The sequence below is a fragment of the Hyla sarda genome, chromosome 2 (genome assembly GCF_029499605.1).
Source record: "Hyla sarda isolate aHylSar1 chromosome 2, aHylSar1.hap1, whole genome shotgun sequence".
NCBI classification, from domain to species: Eukaryota; Metazoa; Chordata; class Amphibia; order Anura; family Hylidae; genus Hyla; species Hyla sarda.
Window position 1 is genome coordinate 232,721,221 of NC_079190.1, and position 27,645 is coordinate 232,748,865.

Below are 27,645 nucleotides of genomic sequence, written 5' to 3' on the forward strand. Positions count from 1 at the left end.
GTACATGGTTTTATTTCTCTCCTTAATGTTGCATTCAAAGTTTTAAAAAATCTAGCAAATAGGTGGTCCATTAGATCTACCCCATGCATAATTGTTATTGCCTCAATGTCACTTGGTTTACTCCTTTGACTGTGGGAAGCACTATGGGAAAGAGAACTTACAGGTCCTTTAGGAAAGGGTCTTATGTAAGGAATAAACATAAATGCCATTTTTAACACACCTGTTTGAGAACTACAAATCACACTGGTGTTCAACTCCAAGTCGACTAAATACAAAAGCTATGGAAAATTTGATAAACGTGAACTATTTTCAAACACAAAAATTGACGTAGGTGTAGGAAAAAGTATGGGGGGCTTCATAAGTAATGTGTTCTTGTGATGACTCAACTGTCACTTTTCTTCCCTATGGTAGACACAGTTACCATGTACAGTCTCCACTCCATTCCTCTTTGCTCCTGCTAATATATAGAATAGGAGACTTTTATTGCATTATTTGTAGAAAAAAAAATCTGTAGTTGAACTGCACATTAAAATAGTGACAGCTATATCTGTTGTCCTACTACCGTTTGGCTGATATACACGGGACTAATTTTTTTTCCTTTCCTTTTTTTTATTTTTAAATGTTAGGAGTTCATATCTGAACTTGAACAGAGTTCTGAAAAAGTGGAAAAGTTGAAAGCTGAGCTGAAAGATTTGCTGGAAAAGTATCCTAACTCCCCTGAGGCTGAGACCTGGAGGCAAATGCTGGAAAATCTTAGTAAGGATGCATTACAACATGAAAAATATGGAAATTAAATTTCTGTGTCTTTGCACCCCTGGGAAAAATGTATAAAAAAATTGGTTCTGGCAGGAGAAGGATAGAAGCTTAGATCGGTTATACTAGGATTGTGTTGGAATTCTGCCTTCTGCACCCAGAGTATTATTGCTATTGAGACTTTACATCAGATATACTAACACAAGGAATTGTTCACAATATATATATATATATATATATATATATATATATATATACACACACACATACATGAAAACGGTCAACTTGCTCCCCCCGCACTAACCAGCGGTACTGGCTGATAGTGAGGGGGACGCTGATCAGTTTGATGCCTACCGTGCCCGGATCCGTCCCGCCGTATGGCCAAAATCTTCGTTTTTCTGTATATGTTAATTAGGTGCTAACTGGCACAGGCCAGCGTTACTGGCACTCTGACATCAGTGCCGCCCAGCTCCTGAATATTCCTCACTCCGCCTTTCGCTGTTCTCTCCGCTCTCTATTGATGAGCTGGGCTGTGCTGCAGCTGGCGGCGCTGACGTTAGAGTGCAAGTAACCCCGCCTGTTCCAGTTAGCACTTAATTAGCATATAGAAAAAATAGAAGATTTCGGCGGGACGGATCCGGGCACAGTAGGCATCAAACTGACCAGCGTCCCCGCACTATCAGCCAGTACTGCTGGTTAGTGCGGGGGAAGCATGCTGACAATTTTCCTTTAAGAGCTCTGCTTAATCCACATTTCATGTCTTCAAGAATTTCTGTTTCAAGCAATATTTTGTTATTACTCTGTGTATGCTATGAGTTGTGGTGCACCACCGCACCTGTACACTTTATATCTATGACTGTAAAATGTTATACCATCTTTATGTTTATAATTATATTAGTAATACCCAAGTCTTATTACATTGAAATAGACAATGTGGATATTTAATAGAAGTTTTGAAGAAAACAATGTACTTACTTGTTTATTTATTTAGATAAACAATGGGATCGAGCTAATCAAGTTACCTCTGAGCGACAGAAAAAATTGGAGGAGTCTGCCAACCAGCTGGCTACCTTTCAAGCTGCTGGATCCCAGCTACGTCCATGGCTGATGGAGAAAGAGCTGATGATGAGTGTTCTGGGCCCTCTCTCAATTGATCCCAACATGTTGAATGCACAGAAACAACAGGTTCAGGTAAGCAGAGCATTAACAATACATTTCTGAAAGGATAGTCCGCGGTATAGCTGAATCAGGAACATCACATTTGATAAAAGTGCCTTTATTTAGCACCTGTTTTACTGTACATTCATTGATGCTGAATATTAAAGAAGTAGTCTCATGAATAAAAAATTTAGTTTTAGATCTAGCGGGGTCCGAGAGCTGGAGCCCCCTGCGATCTCCTATATGGAGCCACGGCTGTCCCCAGAGCAGCTCGTCAAGACCCCCTGCCCGAAGTGGGGGGCTGCCACGCTCCCTCCATATATCTCTATGGGAGAGCTGTTGGGCTTTCTTCGGCTCCCCCATAGAGATAAAGTTGTTTAAAAGTGAGTTTACCTTTATTATTCTCACCACTAGAGTCTTGTACACTTAAACATTACTACACTTAACAGAACAATTTTCTGTACAGTCCCCAGAGTCTGGCAGCATTCACACAGTGTTATTGCTGTACATCCCAGGTATATGTAGTCATCCCCCCAAAAAAAGAATGCTAAGGTATATACAGTGCAACAAACGTATACTGCTATACAGCAATGTCTTTACAGTAAAGGGGACATGTTATCTGTATTCTGTGGGTAAGTACAATTACAAGGATATACAATTTATATAGCCTTTCCCTTTTTTTTTTTTTTTTACTCTAAAAGAGAAAAAATTGGTAAATTCTGACTACTTTTATTTTTTTCTTTCTATTGGGTTGTATCAGGGCTAATTTTGTTTAGACAGAAACAAAAGGAACAAGACTCCCACACACAACGATTTCAATTGTCTGAGCCCCCTCCATATAAACTTTCTTAACTGCCAATGTAAATAGCTGTATGACGGGCAGATAATGGTTACATTAGAACAAGCAGAACCGATTTGAGGTTAATTGGGTAAAAATATTATTTTAGAAGATTCGGTTGAAAAATCCACATATATCCTAAGATAAAAGTAAAAAAATGTAAAGCACACTAGATGGTCTTTTCTGCCGTAAATCTTGCTATGTTTGTATGTAATAGAGGTAAATAAAAGGTTCAGTTGGCACCGTATACATTTTGGGGGAGTATCATAAAACAGGATTGTAAGGACATCTTACTGTGAAGTTTGTAGATGAATGACTTGAATTATTAGAACACAGTTGCTTTTGTCTCGTGAATACTGGCTTCCAATTTATGTATTCTGCTCTGTTGTGTCTTGACTTTGTGTATTCTGATCTGTCACTTTATGCAAACACTGCTGTTATTTTTGTTCCAGTTTATGTTAAAGGAATTTGAAGCTCGCAAAACCCAGTATGAAGAGCTAAAGCATGCAGCCTATGGTATCCTGACAGGCCCTGGAGATGAATCTCCATCCACCAGCCAGGTTGAAGATGATTTCAATGAAATCAGCCAGAAGTGGACAGAGTTAACCAGCCGTCTGAATTCCAGAGCTGACCATATTGATCAAGCTGCTGTGAAGAGTACCCAGTATCAAGAGGTCTTACAAGGACTTACAGACAAGATAAAGCAAACTGGGAAAAAACTTGGTGCACAATCAGCAGTTAGCACCCAACCTGATGCCGTAAAACAGCATCTGCAAGAAACTAGCGGAATTCGCTCAGAACTGGAGACCCTTGCTCAAGAAGTTGCTGAAGCTCAGATCTTATGCAGTGAATTGTCTGCTCTTGTGGCAGAACCATACCTCAAAGATGAACTTCAAAAGCGACTTGACACTGTGGCTCTTCCTCTTAAAGGAATGGAAGATTTGGCAGGTAAAACTTGTTCACAAACACCCATTTTTATTGTTCCACATTATTTTATTGTTCTAAATTAACTTTTTTGTTTTTGTGAATATGAATGTATTAACTGTGTATTCTAATTTGCAGCGGATCGTGTAAATCGGCTACAGACAGCTCTTGCCAGTTCTCAGCAGTTCCAGCAGATGTTTGATGAGTTGAGAAACTGGCTGGAGGAAAAACAGATGCAACAGTCCAAGAGTCAACCAGTGTCATCCAAACTGGAGAAGTTGCAGTCTCTTCTTCAGGAGCAGGAGGAATTCCAGAAAACATTGAACCAGAATAGTGGGTCCTATGAAATGATTGTTACAGAGGGTGAATCTTTGCTTCTATCCTCTCAGCCGGGTGAAGAGAAAACTGCACTTCAAAATCAGCTAGCAAGTCTAAAATCAAACTGGGAAGAACTAGGGAAGAAGACATTTGAAAAACTTGGCAAGCTGAAAGATTGTTTGCATAAAGCCCAGAAGTATAGAAGACATGTTGAAGATCTTGTACCTTGTTTAGAAGATAGTGAAAATCAGCTGAAACAAATGCAGGTCACTCTTGACCCCATGCACCTTGATGCCCAGCTTCTCAGAGCAAAGGTTCTCCAAAGTGAAATGGACAAGAAACGTTCTCTATTGGAGATGATGAACAGCACAGCAGACCTCCTAACAGAAGCTGCTGAAGTTGACGACCAAGACATTTTAGAGGAGAAGGCCCAGCTAAATCAGAGGATGGACAGTGTCACAGAACAGCTACATGCCAAAGCAGGGTCTATTGAAGAGATGTCTCTGAGACTTAAGGAGCTTAATGACAGTTTTAAAAACATTGATAAGAAGTTGGAAGGAGCCAAACATCACTTGGAGATCTATGCAGCACTTGGTTCTCAAGCCTGTAGCAGTAAGAACTTAGAAAACATGAAATCTCAACAGGAAATGCTGCAGAATCTGGACACTCAGGTTCAGTACTTGAAAAATCTTATTCAAGGTTTGACTGAAGATGCTCCAAAAGGATCTGATGTCTCTAGTCTGCTACATCAGGCAGAAGATGTACAACATGACTTTGAGACTGTAAAACAAGAAGTGAATGAGTGCTGTTTGAATATGGAACAAAAGCTTCAAGGAATTGGTCAATTTCACTCAGATGTTAGAGAAATATTCTCGAATCTGACTGATCTAGACGATGAACTTGATAACATGGGCCCAGTGGGGCGAGATGTAGATAGTCTCAGGTCACAAACTGAAGTCATCCAGAAGTTTTTGGAAACTCTACAAGGCTTAAAAGCTGATGTTGAATTTTCAGAAAAGAAGTGCAGAGTTATGTTAGAAAATGAGGGAGGACCTGATCTCATTGCATTAATGCGAGAACTTGGCACACTGAATAAACAGTGTGTTAAACTGACTGAAAGGGGCAAAAACCGACAGCAGCAATTGGAAGCCACACAGAGAAGAGTTGAGGACTTTAACCTGAAACTAAAAGAATTGAAACAGCAGATTTTGACCGCAGAGGGCAGCAGTGCGTTGCAGGAGGTTGTTAGCACTGAAGTGGAAGCTATTAAGCAGCAGTTAGGAGATTTTAAGGTACAGATTTATGTTCCTTTTAAGATATTGTCTACACTATTTACTCTTTAATGTGTTCCTTCACCTGTGGGCTCCACACAGCACCTGCTTGTTTTTTACTTCTAGGAGAATGATCTGTCTTAAGATCATCTGCATTCTGAGTCTGGTTTGATATTTTCTACTGCTTCTGATGTGTTCTTGGATTTTAAAATGTGTAATCTCTTTAGAACATTATACATTTAGGTAGAAGCACAGGAGTTATAAATGAAATCCATTCACTTCTGTGCTCTACTGCCTCAAGGCTGAGACTAGCTCAAATAGGTGGCTGTATCCTAATGAATAAAGAACTCTCCTACAGGGTATATATTGCACAGATAAGCAATGCTGTTTTCTGGGCTGCAGTGCCTGAAGAATTTTACTAAAAATATAGCATAAAGCTTCAAAGTATTGATGGTGGTAATGTAAGGCAAAAGAGGTACAAATATTCCTAGTATAGTTTTCTCTATGTAGGTTCTACTCCTGATTTTGGCTTATAAATTCTGATGCAAAGTTCTGACCAATATACTGCCTTGCGAATATGGCCTTAGGGTTTGTTCACTTTGGGTGAATACTCAGGATCTCGGGGTGGCTCCAAGAGATCACTGTTCTGGTAATATGGGAAGTCTGTTTTAGGGTATGTTCACACAGGGTAGATATGCTTTGAGTTTTCTGTAGTGTTTCCACAAAATTCTGAGGCAAAAACATTGCTCCAAGTCATGCAGATGGCCATGATGACAGTGGTATAGAAGAAAAAACAATGGGGGAGATATTAAAAAAAACTGCTGTCATTTGTTACACTGATATTTATTACACTTTCATTTTTTCTCCTCACATATATTCACAGGTCTTTTAGGCTGCTTTGAAAATAATGTGTGTTCATTTTTATGCCACTTTTGCTCCAAAATTGCTAAATTTTGGAGGAAGCTTATCTCGTAATATTCCATGATTACCAGTGCCCATATAAGCTGTAACTGTAAGAATAAAACATGTCCAGGGTTTAAATGTGAGTGCAGGGGCAGTGACCATGAAAACAAATATCTTTTTTGTTAACATTTCCAAAAATAATTATTTATTTTTCAATAACTGATAAAAATAACACTTCCCCCCCCCCTCCCCAAAAAAACAAAAGGAAACAAAAACAAACAACCATTTCTGATATTTCTACACTTGCAAAGAGCTGGTGTGAAATTTTGGATGTAAAATGGACTCTCACCCCTTTGAAGATATCATGTTAAACATGAAATTTACATAACCACACCCACTTTTGCAAAAGTGGTGTGACTAGTGTAAACCTTAGATCACTTTAAACTTTTTTGCGCCAAATTGTTGTCACAAAACGCAAAATTTTTGACATATAGTTTTGAATATGACCCCCAATGTATTTGAAAGCAAATTCACAACAATTCTTCATCAAAATCCACAGCAGCTGCAGATTTGACCTCCCAGATGAAGTCCATGGAGAAAATCCACACAAAGGGTGCGTTCACATGTGCATATTTACCCTATCTCCCATGACAGCACCCCTGGAGAGGACCTCCCACTTTTGAACAGGAAACCTGGATATAAATTTGGACCTCCTTCCTCTCCACCCTCAGTTCTTGTTTCCTGTCCTAAGGATAGGAGGCCTGGAAGTTTTCTGACCTCTTGACATATGTTGAGCTGTGGGCCCCCCGTTGCCTTGGGTTGCGAGGGGTTTCCCGGCCGGCATAAGTCTCCACGAGAGCCGCCGGCATGTCTGCTGTGGGGTCGGGCAGTGTCCGGTTCGGCGGTGTTACCTTTAGGGGGGCACTGTGGAGTCTGTGGGTCAGCTGGCCAGCGCTCCAGTCTCTGCGTATCCTCAGTGTGTGTGTGTGTGTGTGCGTGTGTGCGTGTGTGCGTGTGTGCGTGCGTGTGTGCGTGTGTGCGTGCGTGCGTGTGTGCGCATGCATGTGACTGGAGGTGCGGCACACAGTGATGATGCATCACTTCCGGGGGACGCGCGCGCGAAGATTTAAGAGGCGTGAATTCCGGAGCTGGGCGTCTGTTGCATCTCCTGCGTCCGGAGATCCCTCTGACCGCAGCAGCCAGCTCCTGCATCGGTGCAGTTTTCCATACTGCAGTTGATCTTGAAGTGGTGCCTGAATTCTGGTTCTGCTCCCAAACCGAAGACCTTCTCCAGCATGCCTGAACCTGGGAAAGAAGGTGGACGCGCTAAATCCAAGAACTCCATCCCTCTACTACAGCTTCCTTGGGCGAGACCGTTTACATGTTTTCATTGTGTATGGTCTAATTGGGGTTATCATGTGCTTTGTTGTAGGCAGATACAATTTCAGCTGAGGCCCCTAGGAAAGCGTTATCTAAAACTCATAATATAGAATGTGCGCAATGTAGAGGTCCACTAGATCCCTCATATAAAAGAGCCATCTGTCCGTCCTGTGTAGACGCTCTAGTTGCCCAGGAATCCTCCTCTTTAGTGCTAACCATCAAAAAAATAATTAAGGATGAGCTCAAATTCTCTACAGGACTTAGGCCTTGCAAAAGATAAAGCTGTGACCGTTCTTCCTGCCCCATTATCCCAATCCCCTTCACAGGAGTCCTAAGGGGAAGATAAGGGGAAGCCTTATCATCTGATGAAGAAATAGAAGATTCGGGTACTATATCTTGGATTACCCGTGAGGATACGGAGCAACTTATTAAAGCCATCCGTATTAGCATGAATGTGGAAGAAAATAAAGAGCCTTTGTCAGCTGATGATGCGCTCTATGTCCTAACGACAGGCGCACTTCCAGCCTCCATAACAAAGTTAAAGCCCTTATTGATAAGGAGTTGAGTCAGCCAGATAAAAATTCCTACCTTACTAAACACCTAAAGAGAAAATATCCCTTTGAGGAAGAAGTCACAAAAAATTGGGATAGAGCCCCCCTTATTGATGCGCCTGTAGCAATGATTTCTATAAAAAAAATATTTGCTCTGCCTTTTGAGGATCTTCGCTCTCTCTCTGACTCCATGGATAGAAAAGCTGATCCATTCAATAAGAAAACCTGGGAAGTAGCAGCAGGTTCTCTTAGAGCCCCAGTAGCCTCAGTGTGTGTGACTAGGTCTTTAAGGGTATGGTTGGCTCAACTTAGATCCCATATAGAGAATAAAACTCCTAGGCAGGACATTTTAGATTCCTTTCCTGTGATTTCCAAGGCTGCTGATTTCCTAGAAGATTCCACTGTGGATCTTGTCAGATCCTCTTATAGGTCTGCAGCTTTGTCAAACTCAGCCAGGAGAGCCATCTGGCTTAGATCTTGGAAAGGGGACGTCACATCCAAGTCAAAACTCTGTGCTATCCCTTGTGCTGGTGACCTTCTCTTTGGGCCTCCTTTAGATGATATCCTCCTTAAGGCCTCTGATAAAAAGAAAGGGTTTCCTGTTCTCCCTAGACAGTCCGAATCATCCCGCAGGGGCAGAGGTAGGCGCTCCGGTCAGGGAGGGGTTCCTTTTTAATCCCAATAGAGACTCCCGCCCCAAGGATTCCCAACAATGACACCTTCACTCCAGTAGGGGGATTCCTGTTGCGGAAGCTTGGGGGACTATTTCCTCAAGCCCCTGGGTCCTAAATACCATCTCCTCAGGACTCCTCCTGGAGTTCAATACAAGTCCCAGTTCCCAAATCAGAAGAGAAGCAGGGATTTTATTCCTCAGACTCAGATGTCAACCCTGCCTCCAGCGAAACAACTATTGCTTCAAGAGAAGGTACTGAGTCTATTTCTATCCCACACTCCTTCTTTCCGAGAAGCCATGTTGGTCCTGGGTCTCATGACATCAGCAATTCCAGCAGTGAAGTGGACCCAGTTCAGGTCAAGAGAGCTTCAGCTAGACATCCTTTTACATAGGAATGGGGAAAAATCTTCCTTGAATCAAAGCTTCCATCTTTCAAAGCGAGACTCTCCCTCAGGTGGTGGCTAGATCCACAAAATCTCTCCAAAGGAGTTCCCTGGTTTCCCAACTCAGTAGTGAGAATTACAACAGATGCCAGTCCTTGGGGCTGGGGAGCTCATGTGGATCACAATCTTCTTCAGGGGGAATGGGATCCACATCTAGCTCCTTCAGCCCCAAATTACAAGGGGCTCTCAGCGGTCTATCAAGTGCTTCTCTGCTTCTCTCACCAAGTGAAGGAGAAAGATGTCTTAATCTATACAGGCAACACAACCACAGTAGCATACCTCAACAAGTAGAGGGGAACAAGATCCAAACAACTTATGGACCTGACATCTCAAATCTTTCTTTGGGTAGAGATCCATGTGTCATCTATATGGGCAGTACACCTGAAGGGCAAAGAGAATACCATAGCAGATTTTCTCAGCAGAAACAAGATGAGCCAGTTAGAGTGGTCGCTAAATCCGTAAGGCTTCAGTATGATAAGTCACAGATTTGGAGTCTTCTCAGTAGATCTATTTGCTTCAAAACTAAACAAAAAGCTTCCCAAGTTCTACTCTCTAAATTCTCTGGATCATCCATCTGCAGTGGACGCTTTCTCACAGTCATGAACAAAGGGGGTGGGGTACACTTCCACCCCCTTCCGCTTAATCCCAGCAGTCCTAAGGAAAATTCAAAAGGACCATTCTCAAGTCTTGCTTATTGCTCCCTTCTGGCCCAGGAGACCCTGGTTTACCCTTCTGAGGACTCTGTCAGTGTGCCAACCATGGATTCTTCCAGACAGGGAAGATCTCTCGCAGGGCCCAGTTCTGCATCCCCATCCCCTCATCTGCATCTCACGGCCTGGATGCTGAAATGCTAATCCTTAAGAGAAGAGGCTTTACTGGTGGGGTAATTAGTACCTTACTTGCAAGCAGGAAGGAAGTAACTTCAAAAATCTACCTTAGAACTTGGAAAGCTTTTCTTAATTTTGCAGGTGATGGACTAGATCCCCTAGGAGAACCTAGTATCCCTGTTATTCTCAGTTTTCTACAGAGAGGGCTAGAGTTAGGCCTCAGTCCCAATACTCTCAAGGTTCAAGTCTCTGCTCTAAGTTCCTTCCTAAATTCTATGTTGGCTGAGCAGCCTCTTATTAAAAGATTTCTAGTAAGGGCTTCCAGACTCTGCCTTTCAACTAGATCCTTAGTTCCTCCATGGGATCTCACTTTAGTGCTAGACACCCTCACGACCCTTCCATTTGAGCCTCTAGAATCTGTCTCCATTAAAGTTTTAACAATCAAACTAGCTTTTCTCTTGGCCATCACCACAGCCAGAAGGGTGGGGGGTTACATGCCCTTTCAGCCTTTTCCCCTTATACCAAGATTCTCAATGATAGGGTTGTAATGAGAACATGATCGCACTTCTTGCCTAAAGTAGTGTCTGATTACCACAGAAATCAAGACATTATTCTCCCTTCCTTCTGTGACAATCCTTCTAATGAAAAAAAAAGTTTTTTTCATAATCTAGATGTAAGAAGGTGTTTAATCACTTATATTGATTCTACTAAAAGTTTTCGTACATCTGAAAACCTTCTTTTACAGTTTTCTTGAACTAAAAGGGATAAAGCTGCCTCCAGATCCACTATTAGTAGGTGGATTAAACTTGCCATTACAATGGCTTATGAGGCAAAAAGTCAAGACACCCCTTCTTTCTTTAAAGTTCATTCCACAAGGGCAGTTGCAGCATCTTGGGCAGAAAAAGCTGACGCTTCCATAGTCCAAATTTGTAGGGCAGCCACCTGGTCATCTAGCCATACCTTTCTGAAGCACTACAGGTTGCACCTCAAACCAGTTGCCGATCTAAGTTTTGGTCGCAAGTTTCTTCAGGCTGCTGTCCCCCCTAGTCATTTCTATTCTAGGGGTGCTGTCACGGGTGATAGGGTAAATATGGATTACATACCGGTAATCTGTTTTTCGAGAACCCATGACAGCACCCCTCAGTTTGCCCTCCCTTTTTATTTTTGTGCAGGTTGTTCTACCTCTTGCTCCGTAGGAGTACATTATAATTGAACTGAGGGTGAAGAGGAAGGAGGTCCAAATTTATATCCAGGTGTCCTGTTCCACGGTGGGAGGTCCTCTCCTGGGGTGCTTTCATGGGTTCTCGAAAAACAGATTGCCGGTAAGTAATCCAGATTTTCTGCTGCAGATTTGCTTCAGCAGATTTTGCTGCCCATTGAAGTCAATGGGCAGAAAAATCAGCAGCAGCAAAAATATGCACGTGTGACGGTACCCTAAAGTCGGCGGTGGCAGAGGTTTTGGGGGTGTAATCTACAGAGACTGGCTTTGCATATATCGGTCTAAAGTAAACTCTCACCTGTGTAGGATTGTAGTGCTTCTAAGGCGGCCCTGTATGGCATCCTCAGAAATCTACACCAGCTCGGAGCTGGCGTAGATTTTGAATACAGTATCGGGATGGGTGGGATTATACAGTTTGAGTGTGGATGGTTGTACATTTGGGGCATGCATGCCTGATACATACCCCCTGACTATATAATCCTGCCTAACACCTTATATTCACTTCTATTAATATTAGGTCACGTCCATCTGACTGATTCCTAGAATTTTCAGACAAATTATAAACCCACATATCTCGAAAATGGAAGGGCATATCACAAAACTGTAAAAAAAGGTTTGATCAGGGCATCCTAAGCTATTTAATGTGAACGTTATCCTATTTTTGGGGGATGGGCTCCAGTATTCTTTCAGGTAAAATTGTTTAATTACCACCTGATTTTGTAAATTGGAAATATAGGCTTGGATGTTAGCACATAATGCCACTGTGAGTGATGGCCAAAGTATAGACCCCCACTATTTGCATACTATTAACTAGTATCTGCGAAGGGCATACAAAATTATTCAATGCAGCATCCCAAAGATTTGTAAGATGAGATTTTTAGTTCCCATCAAAATGTAAAAAAAAAGAATTTAAAAATAACCACCCAATAATAACAAATGCCGTAATAAATGCAAAGTAATAAACTACCAATGCACTATATTTTTAATGCAAGTTCACCCCGGGGGTTATGTGCAATGTCTTTAGGGTTCATTCCCATTTTCTTCATTCTGTGACACAAGTGGGTGCAGCCTAGTAATTGACCATAGCCTTCTGAATAGATTGGGGTGATGTATTTGGGGGGGTACTTGACTTATAAACCCTCCCATTATGCTCCACTGCTGCATTGGACCTGTCAGCAGCTTTCACTCACTAATTTCTTGTCCCAGTTCAGACAGTAATTATTATAAAACAGCAGGAACATGATAGACTTTAATATAGGTGCCCAAAAGCCATATTTTGCTGCCATAAATGTAGTATTAAGATAAAAAATTGAAGCCTTAGACCAATTACTTAGCCTGGGCCCTGGGAGAACTTCCATAATAACCTGTTACTGGAAATGTTATTGTAAAAGTTCATAACTTTTACAGTTCTTGCTTTGAGTTCAGTCTTCATGCACATTTAGTATAGTAGCTGCCTAGAATTACAATAGTGATTCTAACCTAGATGGAGGGGAGAGATGCATTTCCAGTAAAGTGTAATCCAACCCTGTTTTCCCAGTTAACAGTTTGGTGCCTGAGCATGGATATTAGAAGGGAAATGTCTGAGCTCATGGGATGTCGAGACAATAGCAGGAAGTGAATGTGGTTTTACATGGACGGTACACAAGTCAAGCTGTGCCAGAGATGAGGTCTACAGGCCAATAGATGTTTAGGGGAATCTCCATGGATATACATGATGTAAGGAAGTTGTGACCTATCAGTCATTTGGAGGAAGTTATAGTGTCCTCTGACAGGCTGTTAAATATGTTGTATATCTCGCTTATGTTTCCAAGCCTCTTTCTGGAATGAAGCCACCAATCTGCTGGAGAAGGGATTGAGCAGGCACTGTTTGTATTGGTGGTTTACTATACCATGTATGGCTAAACTACACAAATATATGAATTACATACACCACATATCTGTACCCAGCAAGGTACTGTCACAGCTGAAGAGTTTTTGTACTGTTAAATATACTTATTTTACTGTAACCTCTATTTTGATACAGATTTTAAAGCTAAAACTAGGGGTGGATTTTCAAAATAGGGAATTATGGTCTTTTTAGATGTACAGACCTGTTCCTAGTGCAAAAGTCAGTCTAAAGGATTTAAAGGATACCGCTCTTTTCAAATCTGGCACTCCTCCAAGTGCAGAGTTCTTTCACTTCTGCTCAGCTAAAACAATAAAACAAGAGGTATATGGGATTGCAAAAAGTCCCATACAATTGCATTGCAGTGCAAGTCAATGGGACATATCGAAATTCTGTATATTGCTTGCCTGAGCAGAGTCAAAGGACTACGCAATTGTAGACATGCTGTTTTGAAAGGCGAGGTATCCTTTAGGCCAGTGTTTCCCAACCAGGGTGCCCCCAGGTGTTGCAAAACTACAACTCCCAGCATGCCTGGACAGCCAAAGGCTGTCCAGGCATGCTGGAAGTTGTAGTTTTGCAACATCTGGAGGCACCCTGGTTGTGAAACACTGCTTTAGGCTACATTCACAAGTACAGGCTCTTCTGAAATTTTTTTGCGGCACATTTTTTTCTGCTGATTTTGCTACCCATTGACTTCAGTGGGTAGCAATATCAACTACAGAAAATATGCAGCAGATCCTGTACGTGTGAACATACCCTTAACGACCCAGGACATAAATGTACGTCCTGGTGTTCTGGTAGTTAACGCACCAGGACGTACATTTACGTGCTGTACATGACACAAGCATCGGAGAGGTGCTCGCATTATGCACAGTGGATCCAAGCTGCTATCAGCAGTCAGGGACCCGCCGTTAATAGCGGACATCAGTGATTGTGCTGATGTCCGCCATTAACCCCTTAGAGGCCTTGATTAACACAGATCACAGCACCTGCGGCAATGCAGTCGTTTGACTGGATCATCCAACGTGGCCGGAGGTCTTCTTACCTGTTCCGACTGTCTCATCCCGGGGTCTTCTCTTCTAGTCTGACATCAACAGAACAGAGAAGATGATCGCTGATAATACTGATCAGTGCTATGCCTATGCATAGCACTGTTCAGTATCTGCAATATAGTGATTGCTATAAATAGTCCCCTGGGGGGAAATAAAAAATTTAAGAAAAAATTTATAATTTTTTTTTAAATGTGAAAAAGCCCCTCTCAATATAAATTTAAATGGCCCCTTTTTCCTATTTATCCCAAAAGTGTAAAAAAATTATAAATTTGGTGTCCAAACTATCAAAATATAATGTTAATGATATGTACGGTGAACGGCGTAAATGTAGAAAATAAAAGTCCAAAATTACTGCTTTGTTGTCACATCACAATCCCAAAAATTTTTATAAAAGGGAATAAAAAGTTACATATATGCAAAAGTGGTACCGATAAAAACTAAAGATCACAATTAGCCCTCATAGAGCCCCTTTTATGGAAAAATGAGAAGGTTATTCAAGTGGTTTTTAACATACTAATTTGGTTAAAAAAAGCTTGAGATTTTTTTTTTTTTAAAGCAGTACAATAATAGAAAAGGATATGAACATGGGTATCATTTTAATCGTATTGACCCACAGAATAAAGAAAACATGTCATTTTTAGCATAATGTGTACAGCATGAAAACAAAACTTTCCAAAATTTGCGAAATTGCAGTTTTCTTTTCAATTTACCTAAACAAATAATTTTTATGTTGCGCCATACATTTTATGTCCACAGCCTGTTAGGGGAATTCTGTCTCTAGCAACAGAGTAACAAAGACAGAACACAGGAAGTAGGCGGCGTGGCTTAATACAGGCTGCTCCTCAGCATTACACTTACAGCATAGAAACTCAACCAGTGAGACTTCTCCAGTCTGTGCACAGTGATAGGGAGAAATGTCACTCACTGGGTGTGGGTGGGGCAGAGGCTGTAGTGACACACTTCCTGGAGTAAATTACAGACAACTCGATTGCCTGTCCTCAGCAAGGACTGCGTAACCTCAGTTACAGGTTTCCTGGGGGTACTACCGTGCTGACAACTTATCCTCTATCTAAAGGATAGGGGATAAGTTGCCTGATCTCGCGGGGTCCAACCGCTGGGGACCCCCGCCATCTCGCACGCAGCACCCCGCTCTCATCAGGCCCGTCTGATGACTGGGCCGGTGATCGTGAAGTCACAGCTCCGCCCCTTCAATGCAAGTCTATGGCAGGGGCGAGACAGCTGTCTCGCCCCCTGCCATATACATACATTGAGGGGGCGGAGCGTGATGTCACATGGGGGCGGAGCCGTGACGTCACGATACTCTGGCCCCGTGATCGGCAGTCATCAGTAACGGGGTGCTGCGTGCGGGATCACGGGGTCCTCAGCGGCGGGACCCCGCGCGATCAGGCAACTTATCCCCTATCCTTTAGATAGGGGATGAGTTGTCAGCACGGTAGTACTCCTTTAACCAAAAAATAAACCATGTTGCTGCAGATTATGGTGTCTTCATGGAATGAACGTATATATAGTGTTCAGAAGCAAGTGCTGGGATCTGTTTTTCTGCATAATATTGTTTCCATAAATTTACATGACAGCGCTACTATTTAGATGTTTTTTTTAATGTTAGGTTCTTAGCTATTTTTTATTTTAATAAACCTTTTAAAGTGTACCTGTTGGCAAAAATTTTTCATATAGTGTAGATAATACCATTATATTTATTGTATATTTGTAATATACATTGGTTAAACTGTTAAGGACCAAGGGCGTACAGGTACACCCTTGCGTCATGTTACTTTGATTACTTTTTTTAATTTTTTAATTTTTTTTTTATGAACTGGTGGCATAAAGTTAAACAGATTTGTAAATGACTTCTATTTAAAAATCTTAATCCTTCCAGTATTTATCAGCTGCTGTATGCTACAGAGGAAGTTGTATAGTTCTTTTTTTGTCTGACCACTGTGCTCTCTGCTGACACCTCTGTCCATGTCAGGAACTGTCCAGAATAGCAGCAAATCCCCATAGCAAACCTCTCCTGCTCTGGACAGTTCCTGATATGGACAGAGGTGTCAGCAGAGATCACTGTGGTCAGACAGAAAAGAATCATACAACTTCCTCTGTAGTATACAGCAGCTGATGAGTACTGGAAGGATTAAGATCTTTAAATAGAAGTAATTTACAAATCGGTTTAACATTTTTCACTAGATTTTATCAAACAGTTTTCCACTGAAATACCCCTTTAAGGACCAAGAGCGAACCTTTTAGGCCCTGAATCCTTAAGCGACTTTGAAGCGGGCACAGGAGCTGCGCTCGCTTCAGAATATTGAGTGTCTGCTGCTATCAGTAGCCGGACACTCACTACTAATGAAGGGCAGTGGCGATCCTGCCACTGCCAGTCATTAAAGGAGTACTCCAGTGCGCACTCGGCCGGTGATAGGCTGAAGCTCCGTGTGACGTGCCGGGCTAACAGGAAGTAAGAAGAATACAGCCCGGGGACCGAACACCTGTACCGGAGTGTACCGGAGCTCCGGGGGCTCGTTGGCAGGTAAGAGAAAGTGTGTTTTCTTTTATTTTGCCGCCCGGACGGGATAAAAGGAAAAAAATGCGCGCCGGAGTACTCCTTTAACCCTTTAGATACTGTGATCAATGCCATTCACAGCGTCGAAAGTGAAGGATCTCTGGTAACTTAGAGGGGCTCACGAAACCCCTGCGACGAGATCACGGGGGTTCCGTGAGCTATAATGGTGGCCTCCTGCTGCCAGTCTATCTGATGTAACCTGGCTAAGCCAGGCTAGATCAGTGGATAGCCAATATTTTCAATGATATTTTCACACAGGGTGGAAAATCCCCCGCATTTCCACATCAAAGTCTGCATCAAGCACATTGATAAGATTTTAATAATATTTTACCCATTTTGCTGCAACTATAATATGCTGCATATTTTCCACACACAAATCCGTAGTGGAAAATCTTTAGTGTATCCTGTGTGACTATATCAGTGTTTCCCAACCAGGGTGCCTCCAGCTGTTGCAAAACTACAACTCCCAGCATGCTCGGACAGCCTTCGGCCAGATCAGAGCTTTTATGGGCCGAAATGAATGCCGTCACCTCCATCAGAGTACACAGAACAATAAGGCTCTTTGTAAGATGACCTATTAAGAAATCTAGCATACACAGCCCATGCTTTTACAGCATATATTTTCCTTTTAAACTTGAGTTGTTGCCCCTGGGCTAGACAAATATATGCCTGGAACATGCTTTTAGGGAAGAAAGAAATTCCTTTTGCTCCCTAACATTAGACGTGAAGGTTGTGGATGTCTTGTGTGCATGGCTGGAGGTTTGATAGCAGAGGGTGTCAAGGTAGGCACATGGTTACATCCAGATGTACCAGTGTTGGGAATTTAATTTGCCACATAGAAATAGTAGGTATAAGAAATCAGGATGGCATTGGTTATTTACTGTGCAAGTGATTTTTGCCTCAAGGTCATAAATGGGACATTTTCAGGCTAGTGTGTGGGTGTACTCCAAGCTCTTTATTTAGGGAAAACACTGCCTGGTGATTCATGCTATACCAGTGGGTCTCCTAGATACACAGGCTGCTTCACTGGTGATCAGGTCTTGTTGCAGCTTTAGTTTCTCAGAGACACAGAGGAGGTTGTTCACTTTGTGAATGGGACTGAATTGTACCCAGGCTTTCCCTGGCTGCACGTGGGCATGAAATCTAGGTTGGCTGATCTAGCACAATGGGGCATTTCCCCAGGGACTTGTGTAATGAGAGGCTTGTAAAACATCACTGCGCAGGTTTGCAGTCAGTCATAGACCATTGTTATCACAAGTGTTTTATAGAGTTGTATCACTGCATGGTTAGGTTTATTGTAGTTAGTTGTTCCTTTTATTCTGTACTTATGAGCTTTTGTTCCAAAATTACTCATGTGTTACTATGCAGAGAACAAATATTTGCAGTTCTATAGAGAATGAAACAAGGTTAAAGCATTTTGCTTCTGAAAATGTATCCGGGGGTTGTTTTTTGTTGAACTGTATTTTATGGATTGATATGTCTGCATACATGTCTTGTATTATTATTATTTTTTTTTTTTTCACCATGGAGAAACCTCTGAAAATTGTATCTCCTCCTAAGGAGACCCAAGTTGTCCTAGAATTTCCTCAAACAAACTTGCTTTGGGAATAGGTAGACAGCCAGTGTGTTATCCCTGCAGTAAAATGGTGTTTGCTAGCTGCCAGTGTCTTCTGTTGAACACCTGATGAGGTTCCCAGGAACACCAGGGTTATAGAGACTCTGGTTGGGAAACAAAGATCTATACATTGGATTATCTGGTAGGCATCAATGGGCTAATAGCCATTTTTTTGGGATGCCTGTTAACCCAAGGATGTCTTGGTTTTTATGTGTTTCAGACCCCATACACGTTGGGCTTAGTCAGATGTTGCTTATAAATAAGATAAAAGAATAGTAAGACAAAAATGGGAAGACCCCAGATATTCAATGAACTTGTAGATTGGGGTCTATTAATGCCTATGATTTTTTTTTTTTTTTATTGCTGTGCAACTAAAAGTTAATAAGTTTGGCTCCTGAACTCTACAATGATGTTTCAATGCAAGAGCAGCACTATTGGCACCTGTGTGTAGATGAGTCCATACTGTTGGATGGTGTGTGTATATATAGAGCTTATTGTGTTTGTGTGTACAGGAAGCTTGCTGTGTACTGGGTGTGTGTTCGTTGTGTAGATTCCTGACACACCCAGGTCCTCACAGCTGTCTGGGGTCCGGCTGCTCAACTGAAGCCATTTATAACCTGCCATGTGCTACAGGGATATGGCTGGCACCGTGTAGACACAGAATCCCATCGAACGGTTGAGTTTCAAGACCGAAAGTATGCACTGACAAAGTATGAATCAATGTAGCATTCATGGCACTAGACAATTCCTGCCCTGTGTGCCACCTCATATCCATGTCTCAGTCTGGAATTGTTTCCTTATAAGATTGTTTATTTTCTAAGGCATCATCTATGTATGGAGGATACGTATATAATAAGAATTATATATGACCAGTCCTCAAAGGATAGAGGGTAGAAAAAGAAGAAAGGAAAAGGAGAAAAAGAGAGAAATGTGTAAAAACTTCTAACAATGATGTATAATAAAATAGAAAATAAATGGTAAAATAGTGAACCTGAATCAAGGATAAAAGTAATATAGACAAAATGTATTACAATATCACACCTCACATCTGGGCAGGGCCAGATGTTATAAAACAGGCAATATGAAAATCATAGGTAAAAAACAATGTGAGACAACCACCTTAAGTAAACAATATATATACATATGTATATAGACTAAAATGTCCATATATCTATATATAGCCTTGGAATGTCCATATATGAGGACGTATTGTAGAGAAATCCAACAATAGGATGTAAATTGATGTTAAGAATAACAGTTCAGGGAGTGATATGTTATCAAAGAATAGTTAAATGTGCTTAAGCGGTAGCTCATTATGTTCAATAGTAATGGATAATACCTGTGAGCCGGGATGTGGTTCCACTTATGGACAGTATATGCAGCCAGCGTCCTCGAGTTGCCATCTCAAGGTGAGGGCAGAAGTCAGCACTGGCACAGAGTGGCATGTGGCCTCTGTGCAGGTGAGCGGTCCCGATGAAGGTAAGGTACAGGCTGGCATGGATGTGCGTCCGGCCAAAGTAATCCTCGTAAGTGGAGTAGCTAGAAGGGACAAGGCAATGGACTCATCGCAATTCCTGGCGTCCTCGTGTTAGAGAGAATGGATGGATATATGGACATTTTAGGCTATATACATATGTATATATTGTTTACTTAAGGTGGTTGTCTCACATTGCTTTTTACCTAGGATTTTCATATTGCCTGTTTTATATCATCAGGTACAAGGGCCCTGCCCAGATGTGTGGTGTGATATTGTAATAAATTTTGTCTATATTACTTTTATCCTTGATTCAGGTTCTCTATTATTTTACCATTTATTTTCTATTTATTTTACTATACATCATTGTTAGAAGTTTTACCAAATTTCTGTTTTTCTCCTTTTCCTTTCTTCTTTTTCTACCCTCTACTATCCTTTGAGGACTGGTCATATATAATTTTTATTATATACGTATCCTCCATATAATTAGGTCTTCTGGGATTCAGACCAATCCAGTTAACCTCAGGATATTCTATTATCTATGTATGACTGTCACTTATGGCTGCAGTTACTAAAGCATACTGTAGACATTATTGTTCTAGTACTGTATTTATAGGACATCACTTTATCAGATAGGAGTAAATCCTATTCTTTAGTGGAGGAAGGGGGTAGAGCTTATAGAACTGTACGGACTGTCGGGAGATAGGCATTTATGGTAGTAGAGTAATAGGGCTGACTTCTGAGTAAGAAGACAGTTGTGAAAACAGCTAATTTCTTCCAAACACAGCACCACTCCTGTACTCAGGTTGTGAGTGGTATTAGAACTTGGCTCCATTTACATTACTGGAACTGAGCTGCAGTGCAACACAGGTGTGGCGCTGTTCTGAGATATCAGATCTGTTGTTCTATTTCTGGATAATCCCAATTTTGGACCAGTAGGCACCCTGTAAGCTGCATCCCTGAGACACTGAATTGTTCTCTTGAAGCAATGTTTCTGTAGTGTAACCCATGAAATCAGAGGTATGTACCCATAGGAAGTTCTAGTATATTCTTAAAGAGGCACTGTCATTATGAAAAACTTTTAATATTTTGTAGTACTACTGATAAGGCTACGTTCACACGACAGTTTTCCCCGTCTAGATTTCTCGGTTTCTCTTCATTGGGGGACACCTTACTGATGGGTATATGCTCTTGCCACTAGGAGGCGCTGACACTAGGAAAAAAAAGTTGGCTACTCCCTAGCAGGATATACCTGCCCACTGGAAGTGAGGTAATCAGTTTTTAGCTAGTGTCAGCTAGTGGAGCTCCCCAGACCTGGTCAATTATTTAATTATTTTCTAGTTAAGTATGTCTAGTTAGGTTAATTTTCCTTAGTTTTTTTCCTAGGTTGGGCGACAGGGGCATGGCACTACCTGATCTTCCACATGCGACAAAGAGGCACGGAACATAACAGTATGGGCCATCAACCCCTTATCGCCAATGGCCAGCGCCTGGAGGTTGTACCCTGGGTCCGGGTCCCCCACTGCCCCTGCTCGCCTTGCTATGGCAGCCTGGCATGATGCAGTGCGGCCTAATGCTGGCTGAAGACATCAAGGGTTGATTATGTTGGGACGTCTGAGGTGAGTATGGCCACCCCAACCCCCCCGATGAATGAGCAGTAGTAGTATTCCCCTGCTTCTGAAGGTTAACCCTCGCTATTTTATTCATACAGCTTCGGCTACATCGCCTGTCTTCAACAACTATGGTGGGTGTTTACGAGGGAGCTACTTTAACTTTCCCTTGGCCGGGAACTGCCAGTACTTCAACTTTTTGCAGTGCCAGAGCCGCCTGCATGCAGTCAGATCTGCTGCAGACCTGGCATCCCTCCCCGTGCTTCTATCTGCAGTGCGCACCCGGGGTGCTCAGTCGGCGCCCTTCATCTTCCCCCCCCTGCGCCAGTGCGCAAACGGGAGGTCAAGCTGCACCTCCTCTCCAGGTTTGCGCGCTCCCAGGGTCATTGATACATCTGGCCGTGACATTACTTGGAGCTTTTCCCAGCACCGCTCCTACCTCGCTGCGGGGGGACGGCAGCACTCTTGTCCCCTGGCTCGGAGCCATGCGGCGGCTTAGCATGTGCTTCTATAGCATGCTGCTTTGTCCCGTCACTGCTCCAGGGACTGCCTGCATGTGTCCTGCACATGCTGTGGGCGTCCTAGCGCATGTCACTGAGGGGTTCATGCGGGCAGCAACAGCGCAGGTCGCCTTGCTCCCTACCCCTCTTTTCTACCCTGTTTAGTTCAATAAAAAAAAAGTACTTCTCTACTGCTGGTCTCTCAGACAATTTGGTGGCGTTTGGCACACTCTTGTGGTCAATAATTGAATTGCCCTTAATGTCTATTGCCTTTAGCATCCAATAGCTATTACATGCCTGTAAGATTTGTTCTTATCAGATTCATTTCTGCCAGGCTTATTTCCAAGGACTGTATATGGGGTCCCCTTTTTTTTGCTTCTGTCACCTTGTACGGGACCTGATATGGCAAATTCCATTGAGTCGCTTGAGGTATGCTTGATTGTACCTGATATCAATATAGCCAAACAACAAAAACGGCAAAACAATACGTGCCGTATGTAGGTCCCAGGGGTACTAATATATAGCCAAAAACAAAGAGACCCACAATACTAATATTATTTCAAAAAGTATAACAATCTTTATTAGACAATAAAAAACAGTTTTAAAAAAATTAGTAAAAGGCAGAGGATGACCTTACGCAGGAGACAACAGGTGCCAGTGGACCTGGTATGGGTAATGTAGGTATTCAGTCAAGAGTATACATAATATAAGGCTGGCGTAGCTGCATGTTTATAATATCGTAACAATAGATATAATATCTAACATACATTGAGGTAACATAGAAAGCAGCAATGCAATACAACAGACATAAATAGGAAATACCTAAAAAAGACTACCTGTCATATACCCAAAGGCCAGTTTCGCGTATGGACACACGCCCCCTGACGAAGCCCATACGCGAAACGTGCGTTGGGGTGTTGGTGCTCCTGGCCTTTGGGTATATGACAGGTAGTCTTTTTTAGGTATTTCCTATTTATGTCTGTTGTATTGCATTGCTGCTTTCTATGTTACCTCAATGTATGTTAGATATTATATCTATTGTTACGATATTATAAACATGCAGCTACGCCAGCCTTATATTATGTATACTCTTGACTGAATACCTACATTACCCATACCAGGTCCACTGGCACCTGTTGTCTCCTGCGTAAGGTCATCCTCTGCCTTTTACTAATTTTTTTAAAACTGTTTTTTATTGTCTAATAAAGATTGTTATACTGATATCAATATGCCAGACAGTAGTCTTGCCTGTCACACACCTCACAGATGCCGCATCCGCGGCTCGATTCCGGTACCCCACTGCTAGTGAAGGTGTCCGATGGAGTGACTTGTTGTATACCATGGACCCATACGAGTAAGCTAGATAGTGGTCTGCGTGGTTTTCTCCACCGCCTGTCACTCATCACACGGCTGATGCATCTGCGGCTGGAGTTTCGGTTCCTCACTGCTGTGCGAGGTATGGAGTGAACCAGAGTGTCCTATGGACTCTATATGGGGTGATATGGGAGGATTTTCCACTTTATCAGGTACCTCTCTACATGCCCGCCGCTTTCACCCACTTTCAGTGTTCAGGATGCGGGACCCGGTGTGGCCATGGTCCCTATGCCATATAACCAGACTGTGTCTGCATGGTTTCACCAGGTGACCTCCCCCATTCTTGCCGCTCCTGCAACTGCAGCCCGGTCACTCACTTTCCATGTGAAGTTCCACATAGTGTGTCTGTGGCTTCATTGGACCTTTTATACCTGTAATTCAGACTGTCTGCATGTTTCCTTTCCCACATACATCCTTCATCTCCTGTGTCTGCGACAGCAGTCCTGGTGTCTAACACCATTAGGAGATGGGGTGTGGGTGTTTCCTGCAGTTTCCATGGCCTTTCACAGCAACAGCAGCACTCTCTGTTCCCCTTTCTAAGAGTGCCACGTTGGTCTACTAGGGGTATGGTTGTGACACACCGTTGGGTGCTGAGCCTGTCTTCCATATTGCCAGATTTTTGTATGTCTGCAGTTTCTTTCATGTCCGCAGTCTTGGTACCCCACTACTGTCGTGAGGTAACCATGTCTGTGTCCCTACATATGCTAAGGTCCCTCTGCACGTGTAGAGCCCACTTTTCCTTCTGTTGGTGGGTGTGCCTCAGGCCTTCCTGTGATCTTTGTTTACACAGGTCTGCGGCAGTTGATCACCTCTGTTCTGACATGGGGCCTGATGGGGCAACAGTCAGTTCAGCACCCCCCCCCCCCCCCCTTATCCCTCTAGGTATCTTCCTGGGTTCCTTTGCAGGGTGGCTCAGGCACCTGCTTTGTTGCCTTAGATGCGACTGTGATGGCTCCCTTTGCGTCTATCTGGTCCAGGGTTTCATCTAGTTGACAGTGTCAGTTGCGCTGCACTGACACCACAGTCTTCTGGTGTAACCTTCCTGTGCCCAGAACCTGGGAGTCCCCGCTAGGTTCCCTTTTGTTTCCCTGTTCCTTCCTGTCCTGACGAGATGTTACTTCAGAGTACTCTGGTCTGCTCAGACTGCTGGGGTCCAGGACCAGTTAGTCTCCTTGTCTCAGACACTGTCCTTGGATGCTGCGGCGTGCCTTATTTTCTAGGCTGGTTCTTTGGGACTTAGTGATGGTTGAGGTCTCAGGCATGTGTAGCGATTACATAGTGATCCCTTTTGTGGGGCGGTCTTTCTGTACCACCATTTTTTCTTGTCTCGACACGGCAGTTTGTCACCCAGAGCGTTTTGCGGACGTTGGGTTTAGTTACCCTTCAGGTGTAAGTCTTCCAGGAGCCTCCAATTCCCACGTCAGCCTCTCCGGTGTTCCGGGATGCTCCTTTTCAGGGTCTTCCACTCCTTTCTTAGCCGTTTATTCTTCCTTGTACGTCTTTTAGTTGACTCAGGAACCTCTAGTTCCCATGTCTGTCACTCCGGTGTTGCGGGATGCCCCCTTTTCAGGGCATTCTGTTCCTTTTTTTTGGCAATTAATACATTCCGTCTCCTCCTTCGTGGACTATGTCCTCCCTAGATGGAGGGCGGTCCGGTCATCCGGATTACACCAGTCAAGCTAATTTCACCTCCTGGGTGCTTTTGGCAGGCCCCTGGGACAGGGGTTTTGGGTCTGCAGATGTCCAGGTCATTGATCTTAAGCACCAGGCCTCTCTAGAGCTGGTTTCCGTCTTTCTTTTTCCAGTGGTTTTCTGGTCTCCACATTCTGTTTTCGCCTTCTGCTCAGGCGTACGCTGCTCTCCCTGGCGTTTTTCCGCTATGTTCTCTTGAGTCAGTTGACTCTGGATGGGGTTCTCTTGTTGTGCCTCTTTTCCATTTTTGTTTTCCAGCTGGACTAGCCCTCTGGTTCTGTGTTTTTTGGAGATGATTTCCTTCCTCCTTCTGGGATGGTTCCAGCCCATCTGGCTTCCTAGTCGACCATTTCTTGGCTCACTATCTGGACTGTAGGTTAGTCTCTGCAAAGGACGGTCCCTTCTTTTGGCATCCTAGTTCATCTTTATGGACGGGGGGGATCTTTCGGGAGCTCTGTTTCTGGGCCTCGGTTGTCTCTGGCCCAAGATCTCATCTGCAGGCCTTATGGACGAGTGGGATTGGTCTCTGGACTGATTCCCTTTCTCTGGTGGTTGTTATTCCCACCCTAAGGGACTGCTTTGGTATGTCTCATCAGTATTGGTGTCCCCCAATGAGCGACCGAGAAAAGATTTATTTGTACTCACCGTAAAATCTCTTTCTCGTAGCCTTCATTGGGGGACACTGCACCCACCCATATCTTAATGCGATGTAGGTTTTGTGTGTTTTACTTTTATTTTCAAATACCCCGCCGGGAGCACTGAATGGCTGGCACCGAGGTGCCATTCAGAGCTCCCGGCGGGGTTTTTAAAGTCATTAGCGAGGATTGTAATATTGCACTACACTGGCGGCCAGGCGAGATTTGCGCTATGTTCCCCGGCTGCCCTGACTCTCTGCAGGATCATATATATAGGAGCGCTGCAGGAGGGCAAGATCTATAGGTAGCGCAGTGGGGGACAATATACATAGCTAGCGCAGTGGGGGGCGAGACATATAGCATTATATGTCTGGCTCCCCGCTGCGCTAGCTATGTTTAATGCCCCCTGCTGCGCTAGATATGTATATTGCCCCCCCTGCTGTGCTAGCTATATACTTTGCCCCCCGCAGCACTTACATATGCCCCCTCCCCCCACGCGAGCGCATACATATGTTCCTCACAGCGCATCTGTGAAGTATACTATCGGCAGTGCATCATGCTGCTGGCCGGAGAAGGCAGCGCAATGCCGCCCACTTCCCAGCTGGCAGATGCGCTGCTGATAGCATACTTTTCACAGATAGCGCTGCGAGGGACATATGTGTATAGAAGCGCTGCAGGGACAGATCTATATCACTATATATCTGTACCCCTGCAGCGCTTCTATACACATGTCCCTCGCAGTGCTATTTGTGAAAAGTATGCTATCAGCAGCACATCTGTTGGCCGGGAAGTGGGCGGCATTGCGCTGCCTTCTCTGGCCAGCAGCATGATGCGCTGCTGATAGTATACTTCACAGATGCGCTGCGAGGGACATATGTATGCGCTCACTGGGGCGGGGGGACATATGTAAGCGCTGCGGGGGGGCAAAATATATAGCTAGCACAGCGGGGGGCAATATAAAAATCTGGCGCAGCAGGGGGCAATATACATAGCTAGCTATTTACATTGCCCCCCCCCCCCTGCTGCAGTACCTATAGATCTTGCCCCTCCCTGGAGCGCTTCTATACATATTGTCCTGCATCGCGTCAGGGCGGCCTGAGAACGCAGTGCACTGCTTCCCTGGCCACCAGTGTAGTGCAACATTACAATCCTCGCTTATTACTTCAAAAATCCCGCCCTGAGCCCTGAATGGCCCCTCGGTGCCGGCCATTCAGGGCTCCTGGCGGGGTATTTGAAAATGAAAGTGAAACACACACGATCTACGTCGCAGGGTTGCCGAGCATGCCGCCTGCTCCCCTGGTTAAAAGACATCTATACTGCATGAATTTTACATATTCCTGTGCCCGGCTGCAAAAATAAACAAGCTAAACTTTAACTCACCTTCCTATGTTGCCCTGTTGCTCCGGTATCGGTCTCACGGTCCTCCGCTGCGATCCTCTTGCTGCTTCCTGGGGACGGGAACATCACAGAGCAGTTAGCGTATCACCGGCCGCAGCGATGTCCCGCCTCGGCCGGTGATAGGCTGAGCGCACTGTTATGTAAGGAGCCGGCCAGAACCTATCACCGGCCGAGGCAGGACATTGCTGCGGCCGTTGATATGCTGACTGCTCTGCGACGTTCCTGTCCACAGGAAGCAGGCAGCAAGAGGATAACAGCGGAGGACCGTGAGGCCAATACCGGAGCAACGGGGGAATGTAGTAGGAACTCCTTTAGGGCGTACCTGTACGCCCGGTCCCGATGTTTGAAACTGCATCACACCGGGTCGGTCCCGGCTGCTAATCATAGCCGGGACCCTGAGCTAACAGCGCGCGGCATCGATCGTTGTGCCGCGCGCTGTTAACCCTTCAGACGCAGCGATCAAAGTTGACCGCCGCTTCTGAAAGCGAAAGTAAACGCTTCCCGGCAGCTCAGTGGGGCTGATCGGGACATCGCGCTAAAATCACGATGTTCCGATTAGCTGGGACGCAGGCGGAGG

At 43.8% G+C, this 27,645-nt stretch overlaps 1 protein-coding gene across 21 annotated transcripts in view; it reads left to right on the forward strand.

The window, feature by feature from the left end:
- MACF1 (microtubule actin crosslinking factor 1) overlaps positions 1-27,645 on the forward strand; it is a 303,966-nt gene that overhangs the window by 206,764 nt on the left and 69,557 nt on the right. For all 21 annotated transcript variants that reach the window (XM_056556581.1, XM_056556595.1, XM_056556594.1 and 18 more), the window contains 4 exons: positions 627-756; positions 1,745-1,944; positions 3,202-3,697; positions 3,812-5,283. In XM_056556581.1, coding sequence (XP_056412556.1) covers positions 627-756; positions 1,745-1,944; positions 3,202-3,697; positions 3,812-5,283 — 2,298 coding nt within the window. The remainder of the gene's footprint in view (positions 1-626; positions 757-1,744; positions 1,945-3,201; positions 3,698-3,811; positions 5,284-27,645) is intronic.